The following is a 12,486-nucleotide window of genomic DNA, read 5'->3' on the forward strand; positions in this document are numbered from 1 at the left end:
CTATCCAAGTTGTCACAAATGACAAGATTCCCTTCTTTTTTTATAACTGAATAATATTATTATATGTGTGTCACATACATATGAGTATGTGTGGTGTGTGTGTATAAATACATACCACATTTTTGTTATCCATTCATCAGTGGACTTAGGTTGTTTCTATACTTGACTGTTACAAACAATGTAGCAATGATCATGTAATTACATGTATCTTTTTGAATTAGTGTCTTTGTTTCTTCAGATAATTATACATAAATGGAATTGCTAGTTCATGTTAGCTTTATTTGGGTTTTTTTGAGGACTCTCTGGACTGTTTTCCATAGTGGCTACACCAGTTAACATTCCTACCAACAGCACACAAGGGTCCCTTTTCTCTACATCTACACTAACATGTGTTTATTTTCTTCTCTATAATATCAATTCTAACAAGTGTGAGGTGACATTTTAATGTGGTTCAATTTGCATTTCCCTGATGAGCAGTGTTGAGCATCTGTTCATGTGCCTGTTGCCCACATGGCTTCTTTGGAGGAATATCTATTCCTATATCGTTCCCCGGATTGTTTATTTTTTTAACTATTGTGTTATATAAGTTTCTTGTATTTTTTGGATATTCACCCTGTGACCAGATATGAACTAAAAGCTTCTGTGTAGTAAAAGAAATAATTAATAAATGCCCTTTCATTTTATTGACTATTTATTTTGCTTTTAGTTGGATGTAGTCTCACTTGTTTATTTTTACTTTTGGAGTAAATACCAGGGAGTTTACTGCCTTTCTTGCAGGATTTTTAAAGTATCAGATCTTATGTTCAATGCATTCATCCATTTTGAGTTAGTTTTTCAGTATTGTGTAAGAGTGTTCTATTTTTATTCTTTTGCATGTACCTGTCCCATTTTCCCAGAACTGTTTATTGAAAAGACTGTCTTTTCCCATCGTATATTCTCAAATCCTTTGTTATAAATTAATTGACCGTTTATGTGTAGGTTTATTTCTTGGTTTTCTGTTCTGTCCCATTGATTTATATCTGTTTTTCATGACACTAACATACTATTTTGATTACTGTAGTTTTGTAATATAGTTTGAAACCAGAAAGTGTGAGGCCTTCAGCTTTGTTTTTTTGTCAAGACTACTTTGGCTATTCTGAGTCTTTTGTGTTTCCATATAATTGTTCCTTATTTACCGACTTTTAAGGAGATCTTCTATACCATGGAAAGCTTTCATCCTGATATTTTGGACATAACCCAAGGAAGTACACCAACTGGTGTTTCAAGCAAGCCAGAACCTTGTTTGATTAATTTTTTCTTGTAATTTTAAAAAAGATTTTATGTAGATAAGTCTCCTCTTCAGAATATAACATTGACTTTAAAATAATGAATCACTAGGATATTTTGGAGTAATGAATGGTGTCCCTTTTCTATTCTCATAGAGAAGAGAGTGTGAGCTCTCTTGTTCCAGATATTTCTAAATACCTCTCACCTATGATTTAGGTCATTTTGATTAAGCTGTTATATTCCTCTTAACTTTATGCATTTGCTCAATATTTTTTAGACTTGAGCATTTAGATTTCTTTGAATTTTTGTATTCATCATTCTTTGTGAATCAACTGATTAATATATGTGGCTAAATGTGAAATGTCTAACATTTTGTGAACTAATGATAATTCAGATGTTGATGAAGTATAGTGACATAATATGACACAGTATGAATTTACTGACATAATATGAGGTAGATGTTTAGTGCATAGACTTGCTATTAGTTCTGAATCCCCATCCAAAATTTATTAATTACAAGTTGTGTGACCTCAGGAAAATTGACTAGCCTCTCTAAAATTATTTTTTCTATAAAATTGAGTCACTGCCCATATCTTGCAGACTGCATTGAAGGTAAGTACTTGGCTTACCAACTGCCATGTAACTTATTCCCAAAAGCCTGCAGTATTGTTATTTAAGTGTTTGACAAAGATTTTTAAGCTTATGTTTTCTTATGTTAAAAGTAGAGGTAGAATAAAATATTTCCACCTTCTGTTTATTTTCAAATAGCCAGGTTTTAGATAAGCGTGTGGGTTATAGAGTCGATTTCTGACTCGATGGTCATTGAAACCTATTACTACATAAGATATTTTACATCAAAATCCCAGTATAATCTGTTTAGTTATTATGTTACATCTGTTTTTCTTTGGTTTAATATTCTGGTAAAAATGGAATCTGAATTTCGTAGTCTTTCAGTTTTAAAATAAATTGCTCTTTATAGGAAAGTGGGATAAGGAATGGACAATTTTGTTACAAGTCATTATTTCCTTTTAATTTAGACACAGTAACCTGGGCATTCCTGGAGTGTGGGCTTTTCATATAGGCAGCACCTCCCCGCTGGAAAATGTCAGGCCTGCAACAGTTGGAGTTCTTTTCAAAGCCTCCTCTTCAGCTCCCCTGGAACATTCCTTCAGTCATGCTGCAGACCTAGAAAGAGACTATACTGAAGACAATTTGGATTATTATGATGAGATCAAGGAGGACGTTGAAGATCCCCCAGATAGCCTAGAGAAGACCTCAAATGGCCATGGCCATACTGAACTTTCCTCTCATTCTAAAGCTGATTCAAGGCCCACGGGACATGGAATCTCTCCCTCAGATTCTGATCTGGCCTCCCCTTTACCACATTTAACACCAAGTGAGTGGCCATTTTACCCTGAAACACAGTCCACTATCATGGACCCTCAAACCAAAGTGGGGAGACCGCTGGAGAATACATATGTCTTAGATACTAAAGGCCAAGCCGAGTCTTCTGAACAGCCAGGGCTCAGAAGATTGGCACCATCAGAGATAGAAAGGATTTCACTGGATCCTGCCCAGGAAGCCCCACCATCCTACCATGAAAATACAAGCATGCAGCCCCACCCAGATGGAAGGGCATTACCTGCAGAAGTGGGTAGCCTTCCAGCCCATCCTGAACAAGAGTCAGTTCTTCTAAATTATCCTGTGCCAGGTCACCTTTCACCACAGGGTCGCATTGATGACATCGGTTCCAACAGTGAGGGTAAGTGGGTTAGACAATGGGGTGCTAAAGTTTTTTAGATGCTGGCTTTTCATATGTCAAGACTGAACTTTCTGGCAAGTAGATGAAAAGTTTAGCCACAGGAAGATTGGAGCTGATGTTAAACCTATATTTTAGGAGATAGAGTATCTTTCTTTTGCCAAGTAAATCTTGGCAGGCAAATTCCATTTGCAGTCTCTCGATCATTAAGAACATTTTTTAAAAATGGGTCTCGTGAAGTGATGGGGGCAGAGCTGGGTTGCTCTTGCCAGCTGCCCTCTCAAGTGTAATGAAGTATTTCTGTCTGAAAGTTCAGCAAAGGTAAGCCATTTTGAGGTTTTATACACATTTCAGCGGGGGTAGGGGGGTTACAGTCTTAGTTTTAAGTGGCTGGTTGAGCTGGCTCAGATGAACATTCCAGATTCTTACCTGGTTATGGGACAGCTTGGGAACTTCCTTTGGTTAGATGCACATTAGTGATGCAGGGGAGTGAGCCCATGGAGAAAGAAACGCCCTAACCACCTGTGTCTTGTCATTTCTGGTTCATGACTGTGCAGCTGTGGTATTCACCTCCCTGGAGACTTACCCTCACTTTATGACTCACTGACTGGAGTGAGGCCAGGCAGCAATGCCAAGAGAAGGCAGTGGTTAATCAGCACAGGAGGCAGGCCTGTTGCCTTCTCTTATTTGAGACTTGTCATATCAGCTCTGTCTTCCCAGTCAGGAATATAAACACGGGGATGGGAAACAGACCACAGACTCATTCCATTTATTCCAGGGATTGCTCATTTGACCTCTCTGAGGTTTTATACACATTTCTAATAGGAGGAAAGAGGCCCGAAGTGAAAGCATTCTTTAGCCCCATGTGTATTTAAAGAAAACTTTTCCCTCTTTCTTTTGACCACCCTGTTTTGTGTTAAAAAGCATGTCAACCTACAAAAAGGGCCTTCTGGGCTCTTCTGTTGTTGTATTGATCTACAAGAGATTCTTGAAGTGCTTATTTACTGAGGGAAAAGACTATTGTGACTAACATGGCATTACGTAATGATAGTGGACAGTACTATGTCAGACTTAGGTCTGAATCCTCACCCCACGCCTACTTGGTGACCCGAGATGACTTATGTAACCTCCAAGCCTCTGATTTCTCCTAAATTTGTCAAGAGGATTAAATGAGATAATGCATGTGGTTAATGTCCAAACGACTTGGTTCTTGATAAATGATGGTGGCTGTTACTAATTATGGAAGATTTAAAACAGTGGGAATGCAATGGGGCATGGGTAGTGAATGAAGAATGGGCTTGTTAAATAGTTATGCCTTAATTTGTGCCTAAGGACCATGTTTCTATCTGGTTGGCTATGGGAATTTTATGAGGCCCATCCGACAAAATCCTGAATAGCCTGAGTTACTTGTAGCTAAAGAAAATGGAAAGCCATGTGTCACAGATTTTGAGGTAAAGATGTGCTCCTGAATGGTCTTGTCATCTGGAGGAGGTGATTTCCTGCCCTGGGAAAGGCAGAAATATGAAGAAGGAGAAGCATGGAGTGATTTATAAAAGATTAAGAAGGGGCTGCACATCCTGCTTTCAGTTGTGAGAGGCTGAGGTTGGTGGAGTCACACTGGAGGAGGTGAAGGAACTGGTCACAGAAAATCAGGCAGCCACCACCCTGCTGGGGCATGAACTCTGAAATTTGTCAGCAGCCACAAAGCATCTACTACTCGTATCTTGGAAAAGGCAAACTGGATATGAAAAAGTTGGTTAGTACACTGAGACATTTAGGGAAGAAAGATCTAACTTGAAGTTTTGGGACCTTAGAAAATAATCAGCAACCACTCTTAGCAGAGAGGAAAAACATAAGGCAGGAAGGGAAAATAGGTGAACCTCTGTTTTTACTTTGGGCTGCAGGAAGATTGTGAAATATGACCATGGCGTTGTTAAATACTCTGGCTTATATTAGCAGTGACTTTTCTCTCCCCCAAACAAAATATGGTTGCACCAGAAATCTCTGAGGAAAAAGTAGATTCCCTCTGAAAAGCTGGTCAACATCCTGGCAGAGACACACCCAGCCATCAGCCACCTGCCTGATTTTCCCTGCTGAAGAGGAGGGGTGTGGATTTTGATCTTAGATGAACTTAAGCTTGATTCCCAGCTCTATATGATTTGGGGGAACACATACACTTTGTTTACCTTTGTTTTCTTCAGCTCTAAAATGGAGAGAATGTAGTTGTAAGAAGTACACTTGGGTATGGGAAACTCTGTGCCAAATTTTAGCTTCTCCTTTAAGCGTCCTTAGAGTCATCTTGCTAAAGCAGGAAATTAAGATTTAGGTAGAAGCCAACAAAATTCTTCCCCCTTTTCTTTTTATCTTATACCCCTTGGGATTCTTTTTACATACTTTTCATGTTCAAAAAATTAGGATCTGCTATGTTATGTCTAGACCAAGCAAGGATGTCCTGAACACTGTAATTGTGGCCTCAAGTCTAATATTGTGGTTCTGTTTTCACAGACCAGAGAGCCAGCAATAGTATGACAAAGGTGTCTTTTTCCTCCAGGCAGTTCTGGTAGTTTTATTCTCAAGGCTAAAGTCACCTGAGTGCCTGCTACATACCCTTCCTTGTCCTAGGCTCTGGGGGAGTTTTACTGGCATTTGTCGAGTGCCCACTGGGACTCTAAGTGGATTCAGATTCTGTGATCATGGCTGGTCCTCCAGACTGCCCTATGAGGACATCCTTCCCACCTCACAGAGAAGGAAACTTGGAAATACTAATGACTTGTCTGAGCAAGAGCTAGACCAAGATGGCGATGATGCCACGAAGGGATTAGAGCAAACATTCAGGGAGCAGCTTGGGGTGCTGCCAGTGAGGGCTCCAGCTAACTAGACCAGAGAGCACCTGTGCTATAGGCTAGGCTGCAAAATGAGGTTGACATACAGGGGCTTGGATATTACTATGCCTGTTGAGTTTATTTGAATAGTCTGCACAGTGGATTAGGAGGAAGGACATTCGGTGTTCAGACACCTCAGGCATTCCTGCTCCAGGGTGGACCCTCATCTTTCTACTGAGATGGTGGTTGTGCTGGGGGCACCTTGGGTATGAACAGGGATTTCCCGGTGTCCCCTACTCCAGTCTACTTCGGCTTTGGGAAAGGCTGAAGGAACATGTTGCTTATGTGGTTTCTACTCTGGGATGAATTTGAGCCAACTCCCAGGCATAAAAACACCCTCTTGGTGTACCTCAAGGTGGCTGAGGGCCTGACCTGAAGCCCCCACTGCCCCTCATACTGTGGAGACACTTATATGGGGAGCCCACGAGTGTGATGACAGTGGATATAAACCAATCCCCAACCCAAGCCCTGTCTTAATCTGTTTGTCCAATCAACATCAAAAGCAAACAGTGGAACTGGAGGGCAAACCATGTTACTGGCTTTTATTATGAAGTTGGATGTGGTTTTTGTTATTATCTTATCATTTTGGGGACATTGGGAAACTTGGAAAAAACTGTTATGCAATGAAAATGTGGGTTCTGGAGGGGGTAGTAAAAGCCATTCAAAGTAAAAATCACTCCAGGTGCGGGGCAGCCCCAGGCAGGGCGGGGAGCCCCTGGCCCCCTTTTGTGTTCATACAATGAACCTACTCTGCTTAGAGCCAGTTACCTCCCACACGTGGCTGGGCCAGAGCCTTCAGTGGAAGAGGACACCACTCCCCTCACCCCGGTGAAGACAAGTGCTTAAGTGTTTCTGGAAAAATGAAGATGAAAGGATGGGTCAGAACAAACACATTTTTTGTGAAAAACTCTCAACTAAGATGAGTCTCAGGTACTTTAGCAGAGGCTTTATTCTATGTATCCCCACCCCATCTTTCTTTCTATTAAGGATATCGGAAGAATAAAAAAAAAAGCATTAAATAGATAAAAGAAATGAGGTTTTAAAACTCCCATATTAAGATTCCTTTAGCAACACCTAAGTTCATTTAATGAAACTCTTACCAGCTGAGCTTATTCCAGTCCACTGCCTCCTCCCTCCTGCTGGGCCCTGAGAGGCCAGCAGAGTCTGGGTCTGATTTTCCAGACAGGAATACCCAGGCAGGAACAGGTGGGAGACAGCCTGCGCCTGAGGATGGATTCAAGGGAGAGCAGTGCAAGTGTCCTTTGGGTAGATACCTTGGAGTAGAAATAAGCCAGAAAGAAAAAGAAAAATACTGGATGGTATCCATCATAGCAGGAGTGTAAGGGATTATATAAAAAAAATTGTAATAAAGTAAAATCTAAATCAACAAACAACTATAAACCAGAGACATTCTAGGGGGGAGAAGAAGGGAACAGGGTCAAAACTGGGGTGGGAAGAGCACATGGAATTATGGTGATGGCACAGGGTGAAGTGGTGGTGGGAATCCACCAGGACTACAACCGAGATGAAAAATGAAAAACATACAAAATGAAGAAAGATGTATTCACTCAAGGGAGAGGAAGCCCCAGAGTAAGCGGTGTTTCTCAAAGTGAGGGCTCTAATTCACCTATATCTAAGTCATCTGGGGCAGTTTCCACTGCTGATTTCCTTGCCCCTCCTCCACCTTGTGAACCTTAATTTGCATTTCTAAACCAGGTCCCCTAGTGATTCCCAAACCTACCAAACCTGAGTATTGCTGGTGAAATGGAAAGACTGTAGGAATCCGATCATACCTTCATGGTCCTCAGTTTTCTCATATGTGCAATGGTGATAACATCTTCTTAGAACAGGAGTGTGTGAAAATACATTCAAAACAATTGTTGTGACAAGGCATTTAAATGACCATTGAAGCAGAAAAAAAAGTGCCTCTGTTTTTGGATATGCTCATTGCACCTGTTTCTGGATCCTCAGGAGTTCAGACATGATTTAACAATTTTAAGTAGTTGAGCATCCTTGAGTCTGCATACACTACCCGCAGAAATGTGAGAAGTCAACTTGCTGGTGCCTCACTTTTTGCTGTGGACGGTCACCTATAGGATCACAGGTCCAGGTTCAGTGCCTATCAGGAGCGCTCTGATTTCTGAGTGATCTTCATTAAAGGGTCTTCATGCTGATATTTATGGAGGTAAGCCTAAGTGGGCCATGAACATTGTGGTTCTTCTTCTCAGCAGGCCGGGAATGAGTAAAAGGGCATTGCCTAGAATGCCACCTGCTCCAGAAGCTGCTAATTAGCCAGGCAAAATTAATTACCTGAGTCAGTGAACATTCTCTTACCCAGAAATAGCATTTTTGACTCCTGAATATTTTCAACAGGCTTAAGAATCCCCTAAGAGTGAATGACACAGATTTCTGGGATCTACCCATAGAGTCTGAGCTGGCAGGTCCTTGGGTGATGCTTCACAGGCCTTCCAGGTGATGCTGACTCAGTGGCCCCAGAGCCCACTGGGCCAAATGCAGCTCTCTGGTTGGTCGCAGCTCTCTGGTTGGTCAGTGCTATATTGAGAGTTTCAGTTGTCATTTGAGCTGAGGTCGAACTTCCTTGACACCTCTTGGCTGTTACAAAGGCTGTCCCTAAACTGGCTCTTCCAGCTTCTCTATCTTTGTGAGTGGCAGCTCCACACGTCCAGTTTCCTACTCTGAGTGATGGCCATCACCAAGGACCCTTGCTTCCTTTGCCCCCTACCTCCACTCCATCAGCATGGATTTTGTCCACTCCATCTTCGAAATGTTCCGGCTCTGGCCCTTCTCTCTACCAGCTTATTCTACTACCAAGCACCGACTTATTCCTGACATACCGTAAGTCACCTCATGGCGCTGTCCTCTCAGTCCTCTGGCAGATGAGTGCCCAGTCCTTCCTGTCTGTGAGGCACTAGGACTGGCCAGAGAGACTTCTCTGGCTTGTCGTGCTGTCCTTGTGTCCTGCCACACTCCCAGTTCCTCCTGCCCAGCGTAGTAGTCCTGCCTCCATGGTCATCGCCTTGCTAGCCTCCACCCAAAGGTCATCTCCCAGGATCTTCCCTGACTATGTCATTTAAAGGAACAAAGTCACCTGCTCCCTTTAGCCCTTTTTTCCTGTGACACCATCCACCATACTATATGACACCACCACCCCCACCCCCCCCCACTCAGGAGAAGATTAATTACAAGGCAGGACTTTCTTTCTCTTTGTTTCCTGCTATATTCCTAATTGTTAGATTAGCGTCAGGCCCGTAGTGAGTGCTCAAAATATTTATTGTATTATTGAATGAATGGGTGAAAATTGCAAGAAGCATTTACCTTTCACTTAAACTAACAGTATAAGTTTAAGTGTGCATGTGTGTGTGCACGCTTGTGTGAATACTAGCACAGAACTGGGATCCTATGTTCTCCTGCAGTGAGGAACCCACATTTCCCATGTGGCTGGCACTGTGCTGGAAGACTAAGCATGTGTTTTGGCTCAAATTCCATCCTGAGAATAGAATATTCCACAAAAATTTGTTTAAAAATATCCCAGGCAACTTACTAATAGGAGTCCATTCTGATCATAGCTCCAGTCTCAAAGTAACCTGGTGTGGGAGCCAAACTACTATTTTTTAGAAAAATGCAGTCTGCATGCCAGTCAACTTTGAAAATGTGCACAGTTGCATTTCTTAGTTGCTGACTACATTGCTTTGCTCCTCTTACTCATTAAAAAGCTCTGACTATCCCTAGTTTAGAGAAATTAGCCTAGTTCCCTACATCTGTGTCCTCCTCTCCCCCTAGCCCATAGTTTACTCTTAGTACAGGAATTTACTTGAAGAAAAGTCTTCTCTAGGCCAGTTTGAGGATATATATAAAATAGAACCCAGCCATATCCTTAATTTGGGGGCAGAGTGATGTTAGAGTTTGCTTTTACTTTTACCTGAATTTTCCTGCTTGCCCGTGACACCCCATTCAGGTTGCCTTCTCACCTTGGTGTTCAGACAAACACTAAGGAAAAAATAGAGTATCTGGCAAGGGAGGTGGGAGAAAGAAAGTCATCCTGAATTTAGAGGTGGAAAGTGAGCGCTTTTCTTCAGTAGAAGAGCTGCCTGAAGCGAGGTGTGTGATGGGGCCTTAGAGCCTGGGAGCCTCTGATACCCCAGCACTCTCGAGTTGGGGCAGGGGGTCCTTAGCAGCCGCCCCTATCCGCACACTCACAGGCATGCCAGCCCGCCTTGGCACTGTCTTCTCTTAGTTGTGACTGTCTGAGTTGGAGAAATCCAAGACTGACAAATTTACATATTTTTAAATTCAAACTTTTTTTCTGAGCCCCATGGTAGACAGTGGTATGCAACTTCTTGAGGCGTTCTCTACTTGTTTTTTTTTTTTTTTTTTTAAATCATTATCGACTTTTTTTTTTTCTGGCTTGAGTTTTATGGCACATTCCTGTGTTGAAAAATGTTCAGGGTTGTGCCTAATTTTCTATTTTTATCAAACTGGAATTTCTCAGCTAAGTCACCAAATCTTGTCACCTACTTCATTCTCACTTGAGTCAAATGATCTGCCCTGCCAACCCCCAGCTTGCTGCCTTTTCATTTGTTGGTACTTTTTGTTGTGGTAATTTTGGTTTACAGCACCATACTGGATTCAGAAGTATAGGTCCCTGTCTCTTCAGATGTGTGATTCCTCCAGGATCTGTGCTGCCCAGCACTGCCGGAAAGTTCATGCTGATGCTACGCTCACTTTTCACTTGGGCTTTTTATCAATGTGCTGTAAAATCCATCTGGATAAACTGCATTCTTTTACTGCTAAGCCTGATTTGTAGAGTAGGATGCAAAGCTCACTTGCTGAAGTCTCCGCTGATTAACCCCAAACACCTGATCAGACCTCTAACCCAGCTTTCGAAATAGATGTGGGTGCCTTCCACGGAGTGGCAAGAGTGCAGCAAAAAAGAATCCTGAAGCCTGACTGCCAGGGTTCAAATCCCAGCTCTGCCACTTGCTGTCTATGTAACTTCAGGAAAGTCACTTTAATATGGGCTTCAGCCTCTTTATTCTGCTCTAGGAACATAAAGGACCAGAGGGGAGAAAATAATAATGAACAACTATATATGCCAGAGACATTTAACGGAGTGGGGAATGAGATCAAAAACGGGGCGGGGTGGGAGGGGTCGTGACGGGACTATGGTGGTGCACACAGGGGATTTGGTGATGGGGAGCCCACGGGGATTACAACTGAGATGGAAAAAAGCACAAAATGGTGTAAAAATAAACTATTCTATTTAAAAAAAATAGTTCCTACTCTAATACAAATATGAAGTTTAAAAAGTTGAAGTTCACAGAATAGTACCTGGCGTACTTTAAATACTATTTAAATGTTACTTGCTATATTTTAAGATGCTGTTACAAGTTTTGATGCGGTGTTTCTTGTTACATGTCTGCTGCTACATCTCACCATTTGTTACTTCATTCTAGAATACTGGGTAAACATGGATCTTTCACTTTTGACCTTTCGCTCCTGCTTCACCCTTATCAGACCTGGATCTGGGACGACTTCTTCGTTTTCCCTAGGGAGGAAGTGCACCTTCCTTGAGAGCTCCCACTTGACAGCAGTGCGGGTGATCCCTGGAGTCAGTAGCCCTGAGGATGGGAGGTGGAGGTTTTCCAGCCACTCTGCCTCCTGGTGGCGAGTTTGGGGTTGGCACCTCCCTGAGCATCACCCAGAAATCAGCTCTTGGCCTTCAGACCCTGCATCCCAAGTGCCTTCATTCCCCGCTGGCCATTTCCTCTATTGACAAGGATGTAGGCTCCAATTTCTTTGGTTCGCGTAGTACAGAGGACCCTCTTTTCTGTCTCTTAACAGCCAGGGTAAGTGGAGGTGGGAGGGGCCAGTACAGGCCCTTTGAGCTTACCCTCTCCCGCTCTGGCTTCCCAACAGAGCTGTGACCAGCCGGCTTCTCCTCCACTGCCGGAAACTCCTCTTGAGCCAAATAGAGTACTTTAACAGCTGGCTTCCCAGCTCCTTGCCCTTCCTGCCCCACTTCCTCCCTACATTTAAAGAAGCGTGTTCTTTAAGATCCTCTCAGGAAAAAATACCGTTCTGGATAGTGAGACAAGTTGCCGGCTCTTCTAAGTGCAGGGTTACCTAAAAGAATAAAATGGTTAAACACGAGGCTACATTTGCTGGTTTCTCTGTGTGGACTTCCTAGCAAGTTATTAGTGTTGAACGATACCAAGTTGCTGACATTCGCCATTCTGACTCAAAATGGCAGCCTCGTGCAGTTCAACCTGACATGTTCTCACTGCCAGGCTTGGTTTCTACCCCACTCCAGAGAGGGGCAGCCTCCGAGTTCTCTGGCTTTGCAGTGAGACCTGATGGGAGCAGCCAGCAGAATGTCTTGCCAAAAGACAAAGCAATTCCTCTGGGTGGAATATTATTCCTGCCTCTTAAACATCAAACACCCATGTATTTTTTTTTTTTTTAACTGTGTGTTCTGAGCTGACTTTAGGGAGCAGATGCAGCGTCCGTGATGAAATCTTAGTGGCAATGGTGTGCCGTCACTTAGTCTTTTCAGCCCAA

The 12,486-nt window shown here is 42.6% G+C and overlaps 1 protein-coding gene across 3 annotated transcripts in view; it reads left to right on the top strand.

The window, feature by feature from the left end:
* The window catches only part of NID2 (nidogen 2 (osteonidogen)), a 59,950-nt gene that overhangs the window by 14,659 nt on the left and 32,805 nt on the right, over positions 1 to 12,486 (top strand). For all 3 annotated transcript variants that reach the window (XR_001145413.1, XM_012724500.1, XM_012724501.1), the window contains exon 4: positions 2,304 to 3,028. Coding sequence is in view for 2 of the 3 variants with exons in the window: in XM_012724500.1 (XP_012579954.1) it covers positions 2,304 to 3,028 (725 nt within the window). In the remaining variant the exon portion in view is untranslated. The remainder of the gene's footprint in view (positions 1 to 2,303; positions 3,029 to 12,486) is intronic.

The sequence above is a fragment of the Condylura cristata genome, unplaced genomic scaffold (assembly GCF_000260355.1).
Source record: "Condylura cristata isolate star-nosed mole 26May11 unplaced genomic scaffold, ConCri1.0 scaffold00013, whole genome shotgun sequence".
NCBI classification, from domain to species: domain Eukaryota; kingdom Metazoa; phylum Chordata; class Mammalia; order Eulipotyphla; family Talpidae; genus Condylura; species Condylura cristata.